We start from the raw sequence: 21,786 nt of genomic DNA, 5'->3' as shown, positions 1-21,786 counted from the left end.
CACACACACACACACACACACACACACACACACACACACACACACACACACACCAAGACTGTCATTTACACTAAGTTGTCGTACAAAGCCAAAGGCTGATATGGTTGGTTTGTGAAACCCTCCTATGATATGTATGTGCAGTAAATGTTATACATCACCATCAACTTAACAGGCAGGAACATAGAATAGCAAACTGACTGTATAATAGAGCTTGGCAGTTCCAGTTGATGTAAAGCTAAAGATAGGAGTAGTGCTATTCATTTAAAAGTAATTGTGTTGTGTGCCAGAAGAGTGAGCTTGCTATTTGCTACTCTTCTCTCCATGATTTGCAATTTTGAAAATTGTAAAGAGACCATCAAATGATATCAAAGTTATACATACCCTAGTCATCATTTGTGTTAAGTTTGTAATAGTGTACAACATACTTACCAGTACAGTGACAAAATTAACATCAGATATAGTACCCACTAGAGGCTTACCAGTACAACAACCTATGGAACTAGTACAGCGCCCTCTAGGGGCAATGTTTTCAGCTGGTGAAACAAGTATGAAGAATTCATCAGTAGGATTAAAGGAAGGATTTATTGCTAACTTCACTGCATGAGATCTTAAAATACAATGTACAGATATACGAGTACAAACATTATTCAGAAGTAAAACAAATTGTTTTCATGCAGGAATATATAATCAAGTCAATGTGACCATGTTTGCATGATTGAAATGAAGATTGTTTGTTTTGCATTCAACATTTCAGTAGATATTTTATAACCAGTACTTCTAGAAGAGTTCACGCTTGTACTAGTTGTAGCGTCATCTTACCATGAGTGAAGTTGTAATTTTTTGTTATTTTGGCCGTAGAGGGCGCCATTAACAAAATTTCGTTTTTCAAGATGATATATTTCAGTGTTGAATGAGTCAAGTGATATGGAACATAAAATGAAAGTGGGGGGGGGGGGGGGGGGCAACCTAAGATGTTATATTTGTTTTATCCCAGTAAATGGCATGAATTAAATATGAGCATAGACTCGAAAGTCTATGCTTTGAGGAAATAGTGCAAATAGTTCAAATCAATGGCAGTAAAGTGACTGAAAATCCCGAATCATGTTGTTGTTTTTAAACGAGAATACTTCATTTTACATGTTTCAACTGAGACTATTGAGTGGATTTTAAATACCGTCGAGTCACTTCAAATCTTTACATAGGATGTAAATAAACCTGTACAAAGCTTCTTTTTATTTATTTGTGTTGAAACACATTTTTTACTTTTTCTTATTTTCACTTATATTAATTCAACAACGTACTGATTACTTTCAGAAAATAGTCTATTAAAGTGTTAGTGTTAAAGGTAAATAGAACAAATTATGTTTTTAAAAAGAAATATACTCCATGTCATTATCATGCTTCACCCATTTGTTGTGTACATCAAGAGATTCTTTGTTTTCCTAGGAGAGAGAATGCAGCGGACAAAAAGTAGTAAATCAGTTAGTTATATATACAGAGTGTAATAGACAAAATGCAGCGAGTATGAAATTTGATAAATAAGCAAATTATGACTGTTTTTTTTTTCATCAAATTATACAAATCATAATCAGATTGTTGAATCCATTATTTTTTGATGGGGGAAAAAGTCCTCCAAAGTCGTCCATTTCAAAGTAGACAGCACGGTGTGTGGCATTGTTTCAGCCATGCTTGCCTTCTCGATCTCTGAAAGGGGTAGTCCGATGAGTTAGGACGCCCTCACAGGGCATATCTTACAAACTAAATTCCAAACTGACTACAGCATTATTATAATTAGTAACAAGTACAGGCTTTTTATCTCAGTGAAGGGGCCTATAAATTACAAGGAAAACAATTTTTAGCTTGTGTAAAATGTTCATGAAGTTTGCTGTGTTATGGTGAAAATGACAACTAATATATTTCTTGAAACCAATATTTAAGTACATGTATTTGAATGGACATGGTACAAGGGCATAGATGTTATGAATATAATGACACTTTCCAATTTCATCTCACAAACTAAGATACAAAGTAAAGGTGTATGTAGTAGTTCTTCCATGTACTGTATGTATGATACAGTCTTCTTTAATGTAATGTCAGATAGTGTATACTCTTTTAAGATATCTATGGTATAACTCATTCAGTCTCTACATATATGAAAGCAATGAATTAGTGAGTCTAGAGGCTATCTGTGACTTCAAATCTCTTCTCACGTCTAGCTCAATGATGCCCTGAAATGAAATTTCAAATTCAAATGATGCCACCCACATATCCGTTCTTATCATGTCTTTGGTAATCAATCACATAATTCTACCCAATGATACGTTAGAGTGTATTGGAGACAGTTAAGTTATGTCCAAATATGGTATATTTGTCATATCAGGATGCTACTTATACACTTCACATCATTCTAACTGTTGGGGGGGGGGGGTGTTTACTCACTTGCATGAACAACTTTTGGTTCATGACTTCTCATTTAGCTAGACAGAGGTGAAGAGAAATCTTGAGATTTGAAACCATGGAGAACATCTAGACTATGAACTATTGCACAACTATTCTAGATATCTCAAGTTACAATTTTTCAGAGACAGTCGTGAGTTTCTTCATAACTATCCTATGAACCAGAGACATAATTATGTAGTGTTTGTGAGTTACATATAAAAGAATCATGTACCAAAAACCCTACATAGTGAACTTGCATGCATATTTGTTGTCATATCATGTATGTGAAAAAAATTAGATTCCAAGTGTGATTTTCATCATTTTAGAATTTTCCTGGGAATTAAAACCATATTTGATGGGTAATTGTAATGTACAGGTACAAGAGTGTTTACTACTTACAACAAAAGTACTTTTTATACAATAAAATTGTAACTTAATTTTACTCTGTGTTTTGACTAGTATGTGTGTGTTTTTACCACTAGCCGTAGACCAAAATGTAGGAAATTTTGGGGAGGTAATTTGTGTGGAAAGAGCTCCAGTGCAACCCCCCCCCCCCCACACACACACACACACAGACAGACACACATACCACATTATCATCTGGTGATCCTCACCTGATGCAAATAGAACTCGTCCAGCAATGGCAGATCAAGCAAACACTGACACTAACTAGAAACTATTGTTAGACATTTCGCTATTAATAATAATAATAGTTTGTGTCTATTTTAGTTTGCCAATAGCATGTTTTCCAACATAGTAATATTTTCTAACCTAAATGTAACCAGGTCATAGCGCCACCACTGGTAAAACTGTGATTACTTTTGTTTATGTGATCTTGTTACATAAACATACAAACACATACAACCAAACTAAAACTATAAATCTACATCTGTTGTCAAAATTGAATCGTAGTCCGTGCCATGAAGCCTATGTCCAAAACTGAGTCACAAAATTAACAAAAAATTGAAATTTAATAAACTTTGTTGCAAATTAGAGGAAGTAACGTACGTAAAAATGGTATATTCTGTAAAACAGATTATGGATCTTTGGATCCGAATGTGAATGTGATTCCAAAACAAATATTAAGTCTTTTGTCTTGTGTTTTGTACCGACTGTCCTGAAATCACTCCCTCGTCACTTGGGTCAAATCATTATCTCATCGCTTGGTATTTATCCAATAATATAACTTTACAGTGCATGATGGGGTTAAAGGTAATTCGGTATACTTGTTCAAGAAACGTATTCTGGTTTTAAAACTTTAAAGAAAACATCTGCAAACACCTTAAAATGACATTTTTCAGTCCAATGGATTAATTACTTCCGGTAATTTCCGGTCCCATCTAGACCACACCAGTTTGTGACGTCATACAGAGAATTCGTTAGCATTTAGACTACTATTATTATTATTATTTATTTCAGGCCAGCGGCCCATACAAATTAAAAAAAAGAAAGAAAACACTAAAATGTATCACTGAAGTGAAAACCCCTCTATAAATTAAAGTCTAAAAAGTACAAAGAGCACCTAGTAAAGAATCGACCTAAAGTGTTTCCAAAAGCTAGACCTCGGGAAAATAGCCACACATTCTGGTTTGGAAGTATGAAAGAGAATATCGTGGTCATTTCCATTTGTGGCGCAATGACTACGCATGCGCGTTCTATGAACTCAGATTTGCGCTATTTTAGCCAAACTGGTGACTCCAAATGTTGAATCACACCGTTCCTCAGCGAACGACAAACTAGCGAATGTGTCAAAATTACAACTTTTTAGGGTTTTGAAACTGTACTTGTCTTTTGATATTTTAGCTTTTCTGGGAAAACTAATCAAAAACTGTGATTGGAAAAAAATCATCAGTGTGCAAAGTTTGAGATTAGAGAGGATTTAGACAAGGGTTGCAGTATAGAATTGTGAACAACAGTCTCATTCTATTTATACAAATATAAAAGCAACGATATTGTACTTTTGCTAACAGAAAGTCCACACATATGATCAACATAAATATTTCATGATTTTAGCATAATGATGACCTACAAATGATACCATTTCAATTCTAAACCAGATTTAAAATGAATGCCTCCCGTAAGGGAATCACTAATTATGCAAATAACTCATTAAACTAAAAAAACTATGGTAACAGGCTTTGTTTTTTGGACAAGCGTGATTTCTTAGGTTAATGTATGTAAGAGTGTATGATACTGCTTAATGAAGTCTTAAGATATAGCCTAATTACCGAAAATCATTAATTATGCAAATTATTCATTAACACTGTAAGGTACATCAACTAACTTTATAGGACATACACAATTTGTTATGGTTAATGTATGGACTGAATTATATTGAAACTGAAGTATGCAGTCGTAAGATATAGCCTAATTACCAAGAATCATTAATTATGCAAATTATTCATTAACACTGAAAGGTACACCAACAAGCTTTACAGGACATATGCGATTGTTATGGTTAACGTGTGTACTGAATTATATTGGAATTGAAGTATGTATTCTTAAGATATAGCCTAATTACCGAAAATCATTAATTATGCAAATTATTCATTAACACTGTACGGTGCATCAACAAACTTGATAGGACATATGTGTTTTCTTATGGTTAACGTATGTACTAAATTATGTTGATTTGAAGTATGTATTTTTAAGATATAGCCTAATTACCGAAAATCATTAATTATGCAAATTATTCATTAACACTGTACGGTGCATCAACAAACTTGATAGGACATATGTTTTTTCTTATGGTTAATGTTTGTACTAAATTATGTTGAATTTGTAGTATGTATTCTTAAGATATAGCCTAATTACCAAAAATAATTAATTATGCAAATTATTCATTAACGCTGTAAGATACATCAACGAATTTTATAGGACAAATGTATGTTGTTATGTTTAACGAATATACTAAATTATATTGAAATTGAAGTATGCAGTCTTAAGATATTGCGTAATTAGTTGATTTCATTAATATGCAAATTTCTCTAATTAAACATTAACAAATCTGGCTCAAAACCTAATCAGGTCTAGCTATTACCCTAAAGATTATATATCCCAAATTTCATTACAATTGAACAAGCCGATTTTTAGAAAATGATGACACAGACAGACAGACAGACAGACAGACAGACAGACAGACATTCCCCTTTTAATACCTCCCGTACCGTTACGGTAGGTAAAAATCGTCAACTTCAACTTCTGACACCCCCCCCCCCCCCCACACACACACACACACACCATGGACTAGTGACTTTCATGTTTGGCTATTAGCCACAACAATAATGGTTAAACCATTATTGTTGTGTTATTAGTCAGAGTAACTAACCCCCATCCATATCTAGAGCTAACCCTGTATCTACAATATCATCGTGAGGCAGCCGGTCACAAATGATCTACCCTGAGAGAGCTTATGGTCTCTGCCTAGTTATGATATTACCTAGCTATGGGTATCGCCATTGGCATGATTGGTGACTATTTCGGGGTAGTGTTTTGTGTGTGTGTGTGTGTGTGTGTGTGCGCGTGTGTGTGTGTGTGTGTGTGTGTGTGTGTGTGTGTGTGTGTGCTTGTTTGTTGTTGTTTATTCAAGTATTTTTGTTTATTCAAGTATTTATCTCCTCTATCGCGGGGTCCAAATTGCCTTATGTACCCGCTAAGTGTCAACCACTCCAAGAAACAACCAACCCCAAGTGCAGAGCCCAAGTGCGTTAGATTAGACTGGTTTAATTCAAGAAGCGGTGAAACTGTATAAGAAATACATAGGAAATACAGAGTCAATAAAATGCCTTGAAGGTGAACTTCGTGTAAGAACTTGACTTAAATCTCATACAAGGTGATAAATACTGGATAAATCTTCTTCTTGTATAATGTCACATTCATCAGTAATAAGGATTGTATGATAAAGAGAAAGTAACTTTATATCGTTGGGGCTCTAAGTCCTGCTTCGATCGAGCGTGAAATGGTCCGTGTTCAAGTTAAAAGGCCTTTGTCTCTACTAAGTAAACAAAATAACTATGTTATGTAACAGTAAAACGAAAGAATCTAAATAGGATCAAAGTGTGTTTGAGGGCGCCATAATTATAGGTCGAATTAGTTCAAAGTGAGGAGAACTTGTGTTCATGACACTCCCCGTCTAAAAATACAGTAGTAGCTGTGTTTTTACTAACCCTCTATGCATATGGTAATAATTCTATGTTTGAAGTATTCAAATAAAGATGTTCAAGTCCAAGAGTTCTAATTTAGAAGTATTAGAAGTAATCAATTCTAATGATAAATATTCAGGTTCTACAGTAATTCTAAAGGTTTATATTCTTAAACATTCAATTAATGTGTCACTCAGTATGTCTTACTAAGAGTACTAATTCACTAATTGGTCTCTAATAGATACGTCGTGTGTTGTCTCAGCTGCATACCATGACATCTGCTTGACGGACTTTGTTATCCTTGCTGTGGTACACTTTCACAATACGTGCTAGGGGCCAATCATTGCGTGAACATTCCTTTTCTCGTAGTAGAACGATGTCTCCTTCATTGAGATTGATTGTAGACTTGTTCCATTTTTGTCGTGTCTGACGACTCTGAAGATATTCTTTTCTCCATCGTAGTCAGAATTGATCAGCGAGATATTGTACGCGTCGCCACCGTTGTCTGCTGTACATATCTTGTTGAATGAATTTTCCAGGTGGTGGAGACAGTGGATGTGTTTTCATTGTAAGGAGCATGTTGGGACTTAATGCTCGAGGGTCGTTTGCATCTGATGATACTGTGGTGATTGGTCTGTCGTTGACAATGGCGCATACTTCGGCCATTAGTGTTGTTAGAAGATCATGGGTAAATTGTGGTTTACCCAGTTGAACATACATGGAGTCCAGGACTCGTCGTATTGTGCCTATTTGCCTTTCCCAGATACCGCCAAAGTGTGATGCGTGGGGAGGGTTGAAGTTCCATTCGATGTTGTTCTTACCGAGAAATTTGCCAATATGGTCTTGGTCCAATTCATTGATGGCTGAATTGAGTTCGTTTCTTGCACCGATGAAGTTAGTGCCTTGGTCACATCTAAGCTTTTTAACTGTACCGCGAATGGCTATAAAGCGGCGCAGGGCGTTGATGAATGCTGATGTATCCATAGAATCGATGACTTCAGTATGTACTGCAGTAGTGTACAGACATACAAAGATTACAGCCCATCGCTTTGCATTTGATGAACCGCCTCTGGTTTTCAATGTCACAACACTCCAGGGTCCGGAGACATCTATTCCAACATTAGTAAATGGTGGAGTGTTTTCTAGCCTGTCTGTGGGAAGGTCTGCCATAAGTTGAGTGAGGGGTCTAGCCCTTAGTTTCCTGCAAGTGGTGCATTGGTGTAGTACTGTCCTTACCAGGTCATGTAGGCCAATGACCCAGTAACCTTTGGCTCTTGTAGCGGCAAGTGTAATTTGGCCTCCTTGGTGTTGTACTTCTTGGTGAACGTGTGCTATTATGAGTCTTGAGACGTGATTGTTCTTTGGTAGAACTATTGGATGACGGCCACAGAGATCGAGGTCAGCCTGACGTAGTCTTCCTCCTACACGAATTAGTCCATCTTGGTCTATAAATGCATCCAAGTGATACAAGGGGCTCTGTTTCTTTACACCGTTGTTATCTGGTGACTCTGGGATTGATAGTACCTTGAGCTCCTCAGGGAATGCCTCTTTCTGTACTGTGTGGAGGATTACAATCTCTGCCTGTAATAATGTGTTGAGCGTAGGTTGCTTGTCCGCTGCTCGTTTTTCCTTTTCTTCTTTGCTGTTAGTCTTGTGTAGCAGTATTCTGTCGATGATGTTTGCCACTGCTCTCTTGAGGGGGAACCACGATGAGAATCGTTGAAATCTTTCTGAACCTAGGTTGTCTGGTTGTCTGTGTTTAGGTTTTGTAATAGCTGTTGTCAGGACCCGAGGTTGTTTATGTACCTCTGGGTCTTCTTCGTTGATTTGATAGTTGTACTGGTGACTGTCCAAGGGCGTTGCTGAAGGGGGATGATCATCTGGTTGCCAGAGGAAATCTGGTCCCTTGAGCCACGTTGTTGACGTAAGTCGTTGAGCTGGAACTCAGTAGCTAGCACAGCTGCACAGAGTTCTAGGCAAGGGATGGATACTGCATGAGTTGGGTTAACCTTCGCTTTACCAAGTAGAAACGCTACGTTGACCTTACCATTGTTGTTGATTTGGCGCAAATAGGCAACTGCCCCTATGGCTGCATCACTGGCATCTGAAAAGATGTGACACTCACGTCTCCTGACAGGTCCAAACCCTGGAGGGAAGTAGCAGCGTCGTAGATGTATGCCTTCAAGATGGCTGAGGCTGTCACGCCATTTGGTCCAGCAAGGTAGGTATTCATGAGGTAAGGGGTCATCCCATCCCACACTAGTTGTGTCCCTTTCTTTCATGGTTTCTTTCATGAGGCCTCTAAGGATAAGTTTTCCTTCAATGGAGACTGGTGCTAATATGCCCATCGGATCATAGATGGAGTTTACTATTGCCAAAACTCCCCACCGTGAGAATGGCTTCTCTTTCATGTTGACTTCGAATGTAAAGGAGTCGGTTTGTAGACACCACTGTACACCCAATGACCTCTGTGTAGGTAGAGTATCTTTGGTGAAGTCCAAACTTTGTAGGTCTTTGCCCTGTATGCCTGGTGGGAGGGCAGTCATAACTTCCTTGTTGTTGGAAACAATCTTGTGGAAGTTGATATTCTTGGTGGCTAGTGCCTGTCTTGTTCTTTCTATGAGACTGATGGCTGTTGCTGCATCTGGCTGTGAGGTCAGTCCATCGTCGACGTAGAAGTTCATGTGTATGAAGTCTCTGGTGTCTTTCCCATAAGATGTTTGTTCTTCTTCAGCAATCATTCTTAAACCACAGGTGGCTACAGCAGGGGATGAAGCGTTGCCAAAGAGATGAACATTCATGTGATATTGTATTATTGGCTTCTCAGGATCATTGTCTTGAAACCAGAGGAAGCGAAGATACTGTCTGTGTTCTTTGTTGACATGGAAACTGTGGAACATTTGTTCTATGTCACCCATTACTGCAACTGGTTCATGCCTAAACCTTAGGAGGATGCCAAGCAGGCTGTTCATTTGGTCTGGTCCCTGTAGAAGTGTGTCATTGAGGGAGACTCCATCATACTTTGCACTGGAGTCGAATACTACTCTGATCTGTTGTTTTTTGGGATATTACACACCAAAGTGTGGTAGGTACCATGCGTTGTTAGTATCTCGTTCGCTCTCTGGAACTGGGCTTGCGTGTTTGTGTTCTATTATTTTTCCCATGAATTCAAGGTACTGTGTCATCATCTCTGGTTTGCGGCGAAGTTGACTCAGCAGTTTGTTGAATCGATTGAAAGCTAGTGGGTGATTGTTTGGTAGCTGTCGTGGATCGTTTCTGAATGGTAAGGGAAGTTCTAAGTTACTTTCTGAGTTAGTATGGGCTCCTTCCTTCATTATGTGTAGAAACTGTTGGTCTTCTATAGACAATGCCATTTCCTCATCATCTGGTGTTTCCATAAAGACATTTGCTTCCATTGGAGTGGGTGTTGAGTTCACAATTTCCCTGATGTGGATGTGGTGGTCACAGCCCTTGTCTTTCATTAATGTTTGTGTTCCCTGAAGGGTTGAGTCACTAATTCTTGCTGTTGTGCGGTGCACAGAAGCCCTAACTGTTCCTCTTGCTGATTCTAGGCACATTTCTCCAGAAACAGTCCACCCTAGGTCGGTGCGTTGAGCCCAGGCGAGTTGATTGGTCCATTTCTTGTTTCTCTGACTTTTAGAGGTTCTGGACAGTTTCGGCCAATGAGGAGATGGATTCCTATATCTTCTCTCAGTTCTGGAACTTTGTCTGCGATGGGTTTCTGGTGGTTGAAAGCCTTGCATACTTCTGGTGTTGGTATTTCATTCTTGTCGCTTGGAATGTTGTCATTCTCAAGTACAATGGGGAGTGGGAACCTCTTCTTACCGTTCATTGCTTCGAGGATAAGATTGTTGCCACGTCTTCCCCTTTTAAGTTCTTTGCTGCTGCATGTTGAGAGTTCATATTCTAGCTTGGGGCCGTTTATCTTCAGTGCATCGAAGAGTTGGGTATCCCCCATCCAGGCATTTGATTGGTCATCTATTACAACATAGGTTTCTATGTAGTCTGTCGGCTTGCCTTGTTTGTAGACTTTTGCGAGCACTATCTTTCTACATGATCGTCCTACTGGACACTTGGCGAGCTTTGTGCACTTTGTAGTGGCTTCCTGTTTGTCTTCAACTTTTGTTTTGCTCTTGTCAACCTTTACGTTGTGTTCTTGCTGTTTAGCTCTTTCTTCTGGTGTGGAGTGGAGGCATGTCAAGTGTTTGTTGCTTTTACACACAGTGCATTCAAGTTTAGTGGTGCAGTCCTTTGCGAAATGTTTCTGTGTACATTTGAAGCACAGTCCCTTCTTCTTACACAAATTGATTCTTTCTGATATTGGTAGTTTTGCGAATGCCTTGCACTCAGTCAAGTCATGGCCTGGAGCATCATGGAACTGACATTTCTTGCCATCATCTAATGTTTTTGTAGCACGTATGCGTGTCGTGGTTTGTTGTTGTTGGCTGGTTCTTGACCTGTCTGATGAAGTATTTGAGCTGCTTAGTTTTGGGATGTCAGGGTCGTTCTGGGTTCTTGCTATGTCTTTCAGGAATCTGGTGAAGTAGCTGAATGGTGGGAATTGTTTGCGGCTCTGTTTATAGACTGATACTTTCTCTCTCCATTTGTTTAAAATAAAGGCTGGCAACTTCTCCACGATTGGGTTCATGCCATGAGGTGTGTCAAGTGTGATGAGGTGTGGTAGTTCTTCCATGTGTGCTACAGTGTCAATACACAAGTCTGCTAGTTCGAGGAGCTTCAGGTTGTCATCGGCTCTGAACTTGGCGAAAGAAGTAAGCCTCTGTATGATTACTGAGGTGATGACTGCAGGGTTGCCGAATCTCTCTTCTAATTCTTTCCAGGCTTCTTGGTATGCTGTTTCAACATCCTTCACATATCTTAAACGATATCTGTCAATCAGGGTCTTTGGTTCTCACTTTGTATATTTACTCAGGAATGATAATTTCTCTGCTGTTGGAACACACGCTGCCTGTACCATAGACTCGAAGGATCTTTTCCAGGGGTAGAAACATGATGGGATCACCTGAATAGACTTCGGGTTCTTGTACTGGGAGCCGTTGACGGGCCAGTAGTTGAATATACTCAGTGGGTAGTGCTGTTGGTGCCATATAACTCACTGGTGTGTTGAATTGATGTCGTGGACTGGCAGTGTATGTTGTAGCCGGATACGTAGTTACTCATTCGACTGGAGAGGGCGTACTTGCCTGAGTTGGAGGTGATGGGTTATGGAGAAATGGTGATGCTTGTGCGTTAAGTTGTTTCCGTTCTGTTTTGTTGCAGAAACGTACAGCATGGTCATTCGAAGTTTGTTCTGGTGATGTGAAGTTAATTCCACTAATCTCTTCATCCAGTACTTGTTGGTAAATCTGTGCTGATGCTTCAGCGCTGGCTGCCTTCCTTTCTGCCTGCAGTATCCTCAGTGTAGCATTGTGTTCAGCTTCCTGAATTGCACGTTGTTTTTGATACTCTGCTTCCTTAGTTGCGATCGTTTTCTCAATTTCAGCATCCTGTCTTGCTGATGCTGCTTCAGCCATAATGCGAGCTTTGAGTGTGCTATGCCTTGATGATGTTATAGATGGTGGTGCCTTGGTTAATGGTGCTTCCTCTTTCTTCTCCTCCTCTTCCTCTTCCTCTTCATCATCATCATCATCATCATCATCATCATCATCATCATCATCATCATCATCATCATCATCATCATCATCATCATCATCATCATCTTTCTCTCCTTTGTGAGTAAAAAGGGGAACGCTAGCAATTTGTCTAGCTGTTATCTTCATGAGTTCACCATGTATCATTGTCCTATTCTTATGGAATCTAGATTCCATTAATTCTGCATCCTGTTGTCCTGCTTTTGATTCATCCAGATTATATAACGTTTTGAGATTATCCCAAGCAATCATATATTCTTCAGAAAAGTGCTTTACTTGTCTGATGTCATCGTCAGTTATAGTTGGTGACGTATGTAGCCTTAAAAGGGTGCCTCTTGCTCTGTCCCATAGTGATGAAAACTTCTGAGTTTCTATCAGTGTTGCTTTTGCAAGATCTTGAGGTGTTAGTGTTCCTTGCCAATGAGGGCGCTCCTCACTTGGAACTGTCAAATCTGTCTCAGTATGCATCTCAGTAGAGTCAGTAGAGGAAGTGAGATTTGGTGTACCTTGTTTTGGATCTTCAGAAGTCTGTTGATCAGCTGGTTCTGCTTTAGTTGACTCTGGTTGGGTTGCTATGGTGAGTAATCTCCAGTTTCCTGTGCCTTCAGTCTTGTGTATTTGCCCTGTGCAAATACAAGGAGTGGTACGGTATGTGTGGTATGTACCTTCTATCTCCACTGTGCTGTGAGCTCCCACTGTGAAGTCCTTTGTTACCAGTGCTTTCCACTTCGATGTTCACTAGTTTTCCAATGCTTTTCACTGGTTAGCCACGATTTTCACTATCGCGGGGTCCAAATTGCCTTATGTACCCGCTAAGTGTCAACCACTCCAAGAAACAACCAACCCCAAGTGCGTTAGATTAGACTGGTTTAATTCAAGAAGCGGTGAAACTGTATAAGAAATACATAGGAAATACAGAGTCAATAAAATGCCTTGAAGGTGAACTTCGTGTAAGAACTTGACTTAAATCTCATACAAGGTGATAAATACTGGATAAATCTTCTTCTTGTATAATGTCACATTCACAAACAAACAAACAAACAAACAAACAAACAAACAAACAAACAAACAAACAAACAAACAAATAAATAAATAAATAAATAAATAAATGAATGAATGAATGAATGAATGAATGAATGAATGAATGAATGAATGAACAAGTATAGGAACAAATAAAATAATTAAATAAACCAGCAAATAAACAGATACTCATAGAGGTATACTATATATGGTTTTTTCCTATACCATCACTACAAAAACCGTGTACTAGATATGGATATATACTAGATATAGTTTTTTCCTATACCATCACTACAAAAACCATGTTTTTTGTAGTGATGGTATAGGAAAAAACCATATCTAGTATACCTCCATGAGTATCTGTTTATTTGCTGGTTTATTTAATTATTTTATTTGTTCCTATACTTGTTCATTCATTCATTTGTTTGTTTGTTTGTTTGTTTGTTTGTTTATTTGTTTGTCTCGGTTCCTGGGTTCCCTGTGGTTGGGGCTCTAAGTCCTGCTTCGATCGAGCGTGAAATGGTCCGTGTTCAAGTTAAAAGGCCTTTGTCTCTCCCAAGTAAACTAAATAACTCTGTTACGTAACAGTAAAACGAAAGAATCTAAATAGGATCAAAGTGTGTTTGAGGGCGCCATAATTATAGGTCGAATTAGTTCAAAGTGAGGAGAACTTGTGTTCATGACATCCTCATTTATCGGTTTATTGTTTGTTTGTTTTTGTTTGTTTGTCTGCCTGTTTGTTTGTTTGTTTACTTGTTTATTTACTTATTTGTCTGTGTTTTGTTTGTTTGTTTACTTGTTTGTTTGCATTTGTAAACAAAACTAACTGAGCCTGAGCTCCCTGTGGCCAAACATGTGATATACAAGACTAGAACGAAAACTGAAACATTTACAGGTCACTCTCATTTCATATACAACGTTCTATAGGCAACAAGATTAGGTCGGCTTCATTTTTTGTCTCGCCAAGGAAGTCAAAGACCTGCATCGCAAAACCACTGAACTTTACGAGCAATCAACTTTTGGGACTGGAAAAAATCAACAATCGTCGAATTATTATTTGCTGAGTCAATACATTGTAGCTATCATTAGAGGCATGTTATATCAACTTGTAACAGTAGTTGAGCTCCTAGTGTTATCGAGGGTCAAATTGGCAATCAACTTGAACCTCACTGGTATACTCTCCAACACCACTAGCATTTTCACTATTGTTGCTAATATCATTGGATATGACACCTACATAAAAAGCAAGATCAATCTATCAAACATGGTAAAATCGTCATTGAAAGAAGATTTATCACTCTGAGATTAATTCTGACGAGTATCAAAGTCAGAATTACTATTGTCTGCCATTGCATTGCTTTCTATGAACTGACATGAACCGGTGCACTCTCTATGACGTCATAATCCCCTAAAGGGAGAACAATAGGCAGTATAACTGCAAATTCATGGCAGCTCGGGTCGCCGCTGATCGCCAAGTTTAACTCTTATAATGCAATTTTACAACGTCATCTTTGCATTTACTGGTTAAGAGACATATAAAGAACAATTTCTAAGGTTGTGGTATCAGGCATTTGGAATCAGATTAATTTTTAGTATATATGTTAGGGTTCTAAGACTTGATATGTTGTTTTACAAAAGTTATATAGTCCCCATCTATAGACTTTGTAACACTATCTGAGGCGGGCGTAATGAAAGCCTTCGTGGAAAATTACACAGACTACAGAAAAGACCCGTATGATGTATTTTGGACACTGACAGAGACTCGCCCACAGCTATAAATACATTACCAATCTCCCAGAGAGTAGCTTTTAATAAGTCTGTTTTTACCTTTAAGTGTCTAAAACAGCCTCTGTCCTGAGTATTTTAACTCATATTTTAAAATATGTTCACAACTGTCATAATTATAGAACCAGTCGAGCAAAAACAATGCCTTGTTAGTACCTCGACCTAGATTTGAATTTTGTAAGCAAAGTTTTGTTTTCTGGTGCAAATACTTGGAATACATTACCACATGAAGTAAGAAACAGAACATTGTTGTCTTCCTTCACACGTGACTGCCACCAATATTTTATGACAAACTTTTAGACACTTTTGCTGTTTAGATTATGTCCTTATTGTATAGTTTGTATTTTGTTTCTTTTGTTTTTGTACTATTTATATTTAGAGGTTCCCAGGGAAGACTGGCCACGGCCAACTGGGCTACCCTCTTTGAATAAAGTTTGACAAATAAATTCTTAAGTTACTGACCTTTCATCAGTTGCATAAGTTCAAAGGTCTTACTTCATTGTGTGATTCCATGTCTTGAGTCTGCATTGTTAAATGCTATAATACGCCACCAGGATTGTAACGGGTCACTGCAAGTTGAATGTGTTCGCTTCGTTGTTTGTCCAAAACAGTGGAATTAGACTTTTTTGACACGTTTTAATAGTAGCTACATGCCTACATCTCTAGAGGACATGGAGAGCAATGAGCGTAAAACAAAGGTACAAGATGGTAGCATTTACTGCTGGTTGGTGGTCTTAGGATGCCATGTGTGTTGTATGTTCACCTTCGGCATATATCAGTCCCTTGGACCAGTCATCGTAAAACTGCAAACTTACTTCAACACAGGGTCAGCTCACACATCATGGATTCTATCCATATTACTGTGCATAGAAATGGGCTTTGGTAATGTATATATAATTTATGTGTCACTATTACTCACTGTTCAGTGAAAGAAGTTACATAGGCCCTTACATTGGATAACTTCTTATACCAACCAGTATGAAACAACTTGGCATATATTTTGATATGGTTCGTGACATGCAAAATGGGTCATAATCTATGAATATTACAAATATATGTTTATCTCTAGCTTTCAACCAAAGACGGTTGTGGTATTTCATTGTTGGCAACTCCCTAGCCTTCGAATTCACACAAAGAGGATGACTAACAAAACTTGACATTAATTAGGTCATACTAGTCATGGTATGGGATTGTCCCCGTTATACCACAATTAATCATCAGAGCACAAATCAATCTCCACTTTGTCGTTTAAGAACCATTCCTATGAATAAATTACACTTATTGTCTGGCTATGAAGGCACTAGTTGTTGTCTATTACTCTCAGGTATGTTATGCTGCAGCTATTTTCCGAGGCTGATAATGGCTACACATCAGCACGAAGGAAAATGTGGAGTCAGCTAGTGTGTGTGTGTGTGTGTGTGTGTGTGTGTGTGTGTGTGTCTGTCTGTCTGTCTGTCTGTCTGTCTGTCTGTGTGTCTGTGTGTGTCATAACACGTCACAATGCATTCTCAGGCATTTCTATTCTTTCCATTGTCAAATCACCGATAGGACTCCCGTGCTACATTAACAGTGCCCTAGGAAAAGTAGAAAACAAATAGTGTTCTCTGAATGCAAATTGAGGTGACTACGAGACACAAGTCCACTCCACGTGACACGATCTAAACCAATCACTGGAGGTTGGGTTAACATGATATGTTACAAATTGCGATAGCCCTCCGCACTTTTTCTAAAATGAAGGAATGTAGCTTTTCTGACTGGCAATAATGTGACAGATCCCATGATAAGTGATTGCCAAAAATATATTGGATATTTGCTCGAGTGCTTGACTTGTTCCTTACTTGCGACTCCACATAAGACATTTCGATCCTGTACAAACTGAATTTTACCTAAAATAGCATGAATGTAAAAGTATAGACAGAGTACAAATTCTGACACACATAATTTCTTTTTGCAAGAAATTAGTTTCGCTTGCATGAAAAATTAATTTTCATCATTTATGTAATATATTAATCGCATGATATTACATGACAAAGGGAACTCATTTCTTGCACAAATAAATGATCTTTATTTTACCGTACAGTATGACTGGCCATTGTATATACCACATACACAAACATTACATACCACATTTCCCCCCATTGTGAATATGAGGAAATCGACTACGATTCGTCTCTCTGTGATCTCAGAAAATAGCTATCCCCTAAAGTATCTTGGGGAAATGATTTGTTACTATATACCATATTAGTAAGAAATAGTTAAGGATGGAAGATCACAGTGAACCCTGAAGTAAGAATGTCGTAAAACCACAGGCCTCTTTACGGCATCTGTATGTTGCGTCAACTGGAAAAAAATAAGCTCTGACTTGAGAGGATATGACTTAAGAAAATTGCTAATAATGTAAATTACAGGACATTTTGTGTTAGTTTACAAATGCTAAATAAACAATGTATCAATATCAGTGAGACTGATCACAAGCTTCAATTTCATGTTGAAATAGACAATAAATATAACACACAAACATCCATTACACAGTGTCTGTTCTGTATTTCGTTATATCTAACATTTGAACGAGAGAGATATTTCAGCTGTGCTAAAAAATTTAAATTCAGAACAGCATTGTCAAGATTTCGTTCCTCTCAACATGCTCTACAAAATCTGTCCCCAATATTCATGTAAGGACCTTTGAAATGAATTGTCGCCAAGCTAGGTGGTTCTGTTTAAACCCTTCCTAACATAAGTTCATCTTATTTTTGAATTTTGATAACGTAATCTATTTCATAAATTAGCTTCATTTATTTATTTTGCAATGAAAACTAGAGTTTAATCTCCGTCTATGAACTGAAACGTTTGTAACATATTTGCTCTTTGGGCCTGTGGCCTTAATGTTTTGAAATAATTTATTGAATTGAGAATTGAATTAATAGCATTTGCAATCTGAGACGAAATCTCCTGTTATGATGATTTAAATAGATTTAATTGACCTTAAACATATCTACTTAATACAAGATTATATAAGCTCTCATTTATATTAACGTCCAGGTCCTATTGCTAATATATTAGTGAAGAAAATAGGATATAGAGGCACAGTAATACTTGGAGGTCTAGTGTCTTCTATTGGATTTCTACTGACTGCTTTTGCACCAAGTCTTGAGTTTATCTACTTCAGTTTTGGAGGATTGGTAGGTGAGTGTTGAGTTTATGTAATCATATTCATTTAAGTTATTCGAGATTGGTTTAAATAGAATTTGTCAAAAAACTTAAAATTATTCCTCCACTTAATGTACAAATTGTGTTGTCTTTAACCCCTGTCCCCACACAGTTGTCATATACATTGCAGGTGCAGCCAACGAGTGAAATTATAACAGAAAGTTAAAACATAGCTAATAAACGCTTTTTACATAATTTTACGTTTGATTCAAGATTGGAGAGGAAAGTGAAAGCTATTCGTATCTGCCCTCTCACTGCGACATTACACGACCTGTCCTCCCGCCAGATTTGCGTGCCTACTGCCAGCTCCCCGAGGTGCTATTTGATATACTCACAACAAAACAGTTTCTCCTTCTATATAGGTATTGACAGTTGTCGGTTGACATATTAGATTGTGCTGCAATCTCAATGCACTGCCTCGCCAGTTTCGATGACACATGACGTGGTCAAAAATTAATTATTTTATTACAAAATTAATTTACATCTTGTGAATATTGTAAAAAAAAAAGAGAGTAAAATATGTTCACTAAACTTCCTGAAAAAATATTGCCCACTGCCTTGCCATCCCCTTTCCCCATATCTTACAGCTGAAATATATGTTGCCTGCTGAAATACCAGGCCATTTTGCCCTCCCTCTGGCCAAACTTGGAAACTGTCCGCCCACTGAAAAATCGTGTACGAACAGCTTTTTGCACGAACAGCTTCGTTGGCTGCACCTGACATTTGTTTCAATTGGTTTATTATGAAATTGTATTGTTTTAATATACAGGATGTGGTTATGGTCTTATTTTGTCCCCACAACTTGGAATAATTGCTGTCTACATGAAGAAGCGATATGCCACAGCTAATGCCTTGACCGTGTGTGGTGGTGGTACAGGAAGTTTCATATTCAGTCCACTATGGCAACTACTGATTGATATGTATGGATGGAGAGGAGCCTTTATCGTATTTGCTGCCATTAACGCAAACTTGTGTGTATGCGGAGCATTCTTCAGACCACTAGATATCCAAACGGATAAGAGAAGCGTTGAAATGACAGGACATCAAAGTGTCGACGAAATCTTGCCTGATGTAACTGAGACACAAAACAACTCTGTTGATGAAACGTCTGCTTTGCGAAAGGTTATAGAAGTCTGTGATTGTGGTCTGTTCAGCCGATACCCAACTTTTGCACTAATGCCATTTGCCTTTCTGCTTGGGTTTGGAGTGGCTTTTGTGGGCGTGCCAGCACACATGATTGCTCGTGCAAAATCACAGAGTCTTGCTTCTGCAGGTGAAATTGCCTTAATTGTATCCATTATGAGCGCTGTGGGGCTGACGGGGAGGTTAGTTACACCTGTTGTTTTACATTTGTTTGGTCCTTCACTAACAAGTTTAAGACTTTGTGGCATGGCATTTGCCTTCACAGGAATAACACATCTATTGAGCCCTTTAGCTGACTCGTACGTCACATACTGTACCTACGCCGCCTTGATTGGACTATTCTCGGGCATATTCTTCACCTTGTTTTCAAGCTCAATCAGAGATATTGTTGGTTCTAGTAATTTGACAGCAGGCATGGCTATTTCTTCTCCTTTAGGCAGTGTTGGAGCATTGATCGGCCCACCAATATCTGGTACGTAATAATGCATTACTATACATGTATAAACCGCAAGTAAAATAATGTCTTAACATGTTAATATCAAAGAAAAAACAGATCACAACTTATTTATCTACATGGTATGTTTTGTTAGTTCTTATTTCTTTTCTTTTTTGTGAACTTTGTTGCCAAAAAATTAACTGAATGAAAATTTCTCGTAGGGTATCGAACTGAATTGTTTACTGTAATTAATCAAGATCGTGCACGTGACCAACATCTGTGAATATTATAAATAGGAACATAGTGATTACCACTGCAATGTTATAATAATGACATGATGCATCTACATGTCGTACTTCGCCATTGAACAAACCATAGGATAAAGGACAAATAATCAATTTTGTACTCGCACACATTCAAATAAAGTTTTAAATATTGTTTCCTCTCACCCCCCCCCCCACCACCACAACCACCACCACCACCACCACCACTATTTTCGACTGAGTTTCCTAACTTTGCATTAATTAGCAGATTGCTAATCCTAGAACAAACTCAATTAACATTGTGCAGTACCAGTAAGTGTAAACATCCACTGATCCGACTAATGGAGGTAACACGTGTTAGATTAGTTACATTAGTCGGATCAGTGGATGTTTACACTCACGGCATAATGCGTTAATTTGGGCAAATAGTGAGTTTGTTCTTGAATTAACAAGCTACTAATTAATGCAAAGCTGATAAACTTAGATAAGACGGTGATATCGGGTAGGAAATAGAAAAAAAAAACAGTGAGAGGAAACAGTATTAAAACTTCATTTGAAATATACAGAAAATAATATTAGAAATCCGGAAAATCGCGAGAACAAAATTGAGTATTTGTCCTTTTCCCTGTGAATAAACCACAGTTCACCACGTCACCCCCAGAAGTACTGTCGATGAACAAAAGTTCATAAATCAAGTGGATTATATATGCCACTGTTGTTCGTCTCTTAAATCGAAGCATATTAAATCTGTAGTGTCTTCACGCTTCCAAAACGTTAAAAGCTGTCATTATCCAGAAACAAATAAACCAAACACAGAGTTCTTTTTTAATACACAATCCTTGTTGACCAATTTCCCAACATGACTGAATCTGACATAATCTATCCGCTGGACCTTCGGGCTTTATTTCGATACGATACGATACGAAACGATACGACAAGCGACCGAAGGCCACTTTATCGAAGATGGTCTTTATCGGTCGCTTATCGTATCAGAAGAAAGCACGAAGGTCTAGCAGCAAGTCTAACTTTGGCACTGAACGTAACGAAGGAGTTGAGAAACGCTCAGACGCTTTAAGACATTGACACGGCCTCAAATGCGAGCCAACGCTGTTTAGGCAATGCAAGAGTGCCACGGAATAGAGGGTATGTACGGACGTTGGCAGTCTCACAAATGTCAAATATTATAGCAAGCTTTAAGACGTCCATTGGGTATTCATTCGTCGATGACAGTCAACTTAATCATGTGGAGGGAGGGTTTTTATAAGGTTTAATTTTAAAGAGAGAGAATGATAGTGAAATATTTGAAACCCGTTGACGTTCAACATGATCTATTTTAACCCCACTCATTGATCATTTTCCCCACAGGTTGGATATATGACAGCACCAATGATTACAACAATTCCTTCTATTTCTATGGTTCATGTTCGGTGGTTACTGGCCTCACAATGCTCTTATTAGAACCACCTTTACAAAGATGCAAAGTGAAAACGAGTTCAGGAAGTGAGGGCAATGTTGAGATTGAAGACGGTTGTGTCAACCCAGTGGCAGTTCGTATTGAAGAAATATAGTACCTGGACAAACAAACAAAGAAACAGACAGACAGACAGACAGACAGACAGACACACACACACACACACACACACACACACACACACACACACACACACGTTCATTTCTCT

The 21,786-nt window shown here is 38.2% G+C and overlaps 3 protein-coding genes across 3 annotated transcripts; 1 reads left to right on the top strand and 2 right to left on the bottom strand.

Annotated features, from left to right (window-relative positions):
* Window positions 1-7,043: 7,043 nt before the first annotated feature.
* LOC144435664 (uncharacterized) lies at window positions 7,044-9,499 on the bottom strand. Its single transcript, XM_078124269.1, has 2 exons — window positions 8,629-9,499; window positions 7,044-8,443 (listed from the first exon to the last, which is right to left on the bottom strand). Exons 1-2 carry the CDS (start codon window positions 9,497-9,499, stop codon window positions 7,044-7,046), a joined length of 2,271 nt encoding a protein of 756 aa, XP_077980395.1.
* Window positions 9,500-10,179: 680 nt separating this feature from the next.
* Window positions 10,180-11,710, bottom strand: LOC144435656 (uncharacterized). Its single transcript, XM_078124258.1, has 2 exons — window positions 11,532-11,710; window positions 10,180-11,491 (listed from the first exon to the last, which is right to left on the bottom strand). The coding sequence occupies exons 1-2, from the start codon at window positions 11,708-11,710 to the stop codon at window positions 10,180-10,182; spliced, it is 1,491 nt and encodes a 496-aa protein (XP_077980384.1).
* A 6,963-nt stretch (window positions 11,711-18,673) lies between these two features.
* Window positions 18,674-21,675, top strand: LOC144435646 (monocarboxylate transporter 12-like). Its single transcript, XM_078124245.1, has 3 exons — window positions 18,674-18,689; window positions 19,035-19,880; window positions 21,473-21,675. Exons 1-3 carry the CDS (start codon window positions 18,674-18,676, stop codon window positions 21,673-21,675), a joined length of 1,065 nt encoding a protein of 354 aa, XP_077980371.1.
* Window positions 21,676-21,786: the final 111 nt, after the last annotated feature.

This window comes from Glandiceps talaboti, chromosome 1 (genome assembly GCF_964340395.1).
Source record: "Glandiceps talaboti chromosome 1, keGlaTala1.1, whole genome shotgun sequence".
NCBI classification, from domain to species: Eukaryota; Metazoa; Hemichordata; class Enteropneusta; family Spengelidae; genus Glandiceps; species Glandiceps talaboti.
This window is presented reverse-complemented; position numbering and strand designations above follow the sequence as displayed.

What these genes read in the sequence shown, in the direction of transcription:
- LOC144435664 (XM_078124269.1), bottom strand. Translation starts at nt 9,499, where the DNA reads ATGGGTGACATAGAACAAATGTTCCACAGTTTCCATGTCAACAAAGAA. An exon ending in GCGCCAAATCAACAACAATG is followed by an intron (nt 8,444 to 8,628) that starts GTAAGGTCAACG and finishes ATCCCCCTTCAG; the next exon opens with CAACGCCCTTGGACAGTCAC.
- LOC144435656 (XM_078124258.1), bottom strand. Translation starts at nt 11,710, where the DNA reads ATGGCACCAACAGCACTACCCACTGAGTATATTCAACTACTGGCCCGT. An exon ending in AGAGAAATTATCATTCCTGA is followed by an intron (nt 11,492 to 11,531) that starts GTAAATATACAA and finishes CCTGATTGACAG; the next exon opens with ATATCGTTTAAGATATGTGA.
- LOC144435646 (XM_078124245.1), top strand. An exon ending in GATCGGCCCACCAATATCTG is followed by an intron (nt 19,881 to 21,472) that starts GTACGTAATAAT and finishes TTTTCCCCACAG; the next exon opens with GTTGGATATATGACAGCACC.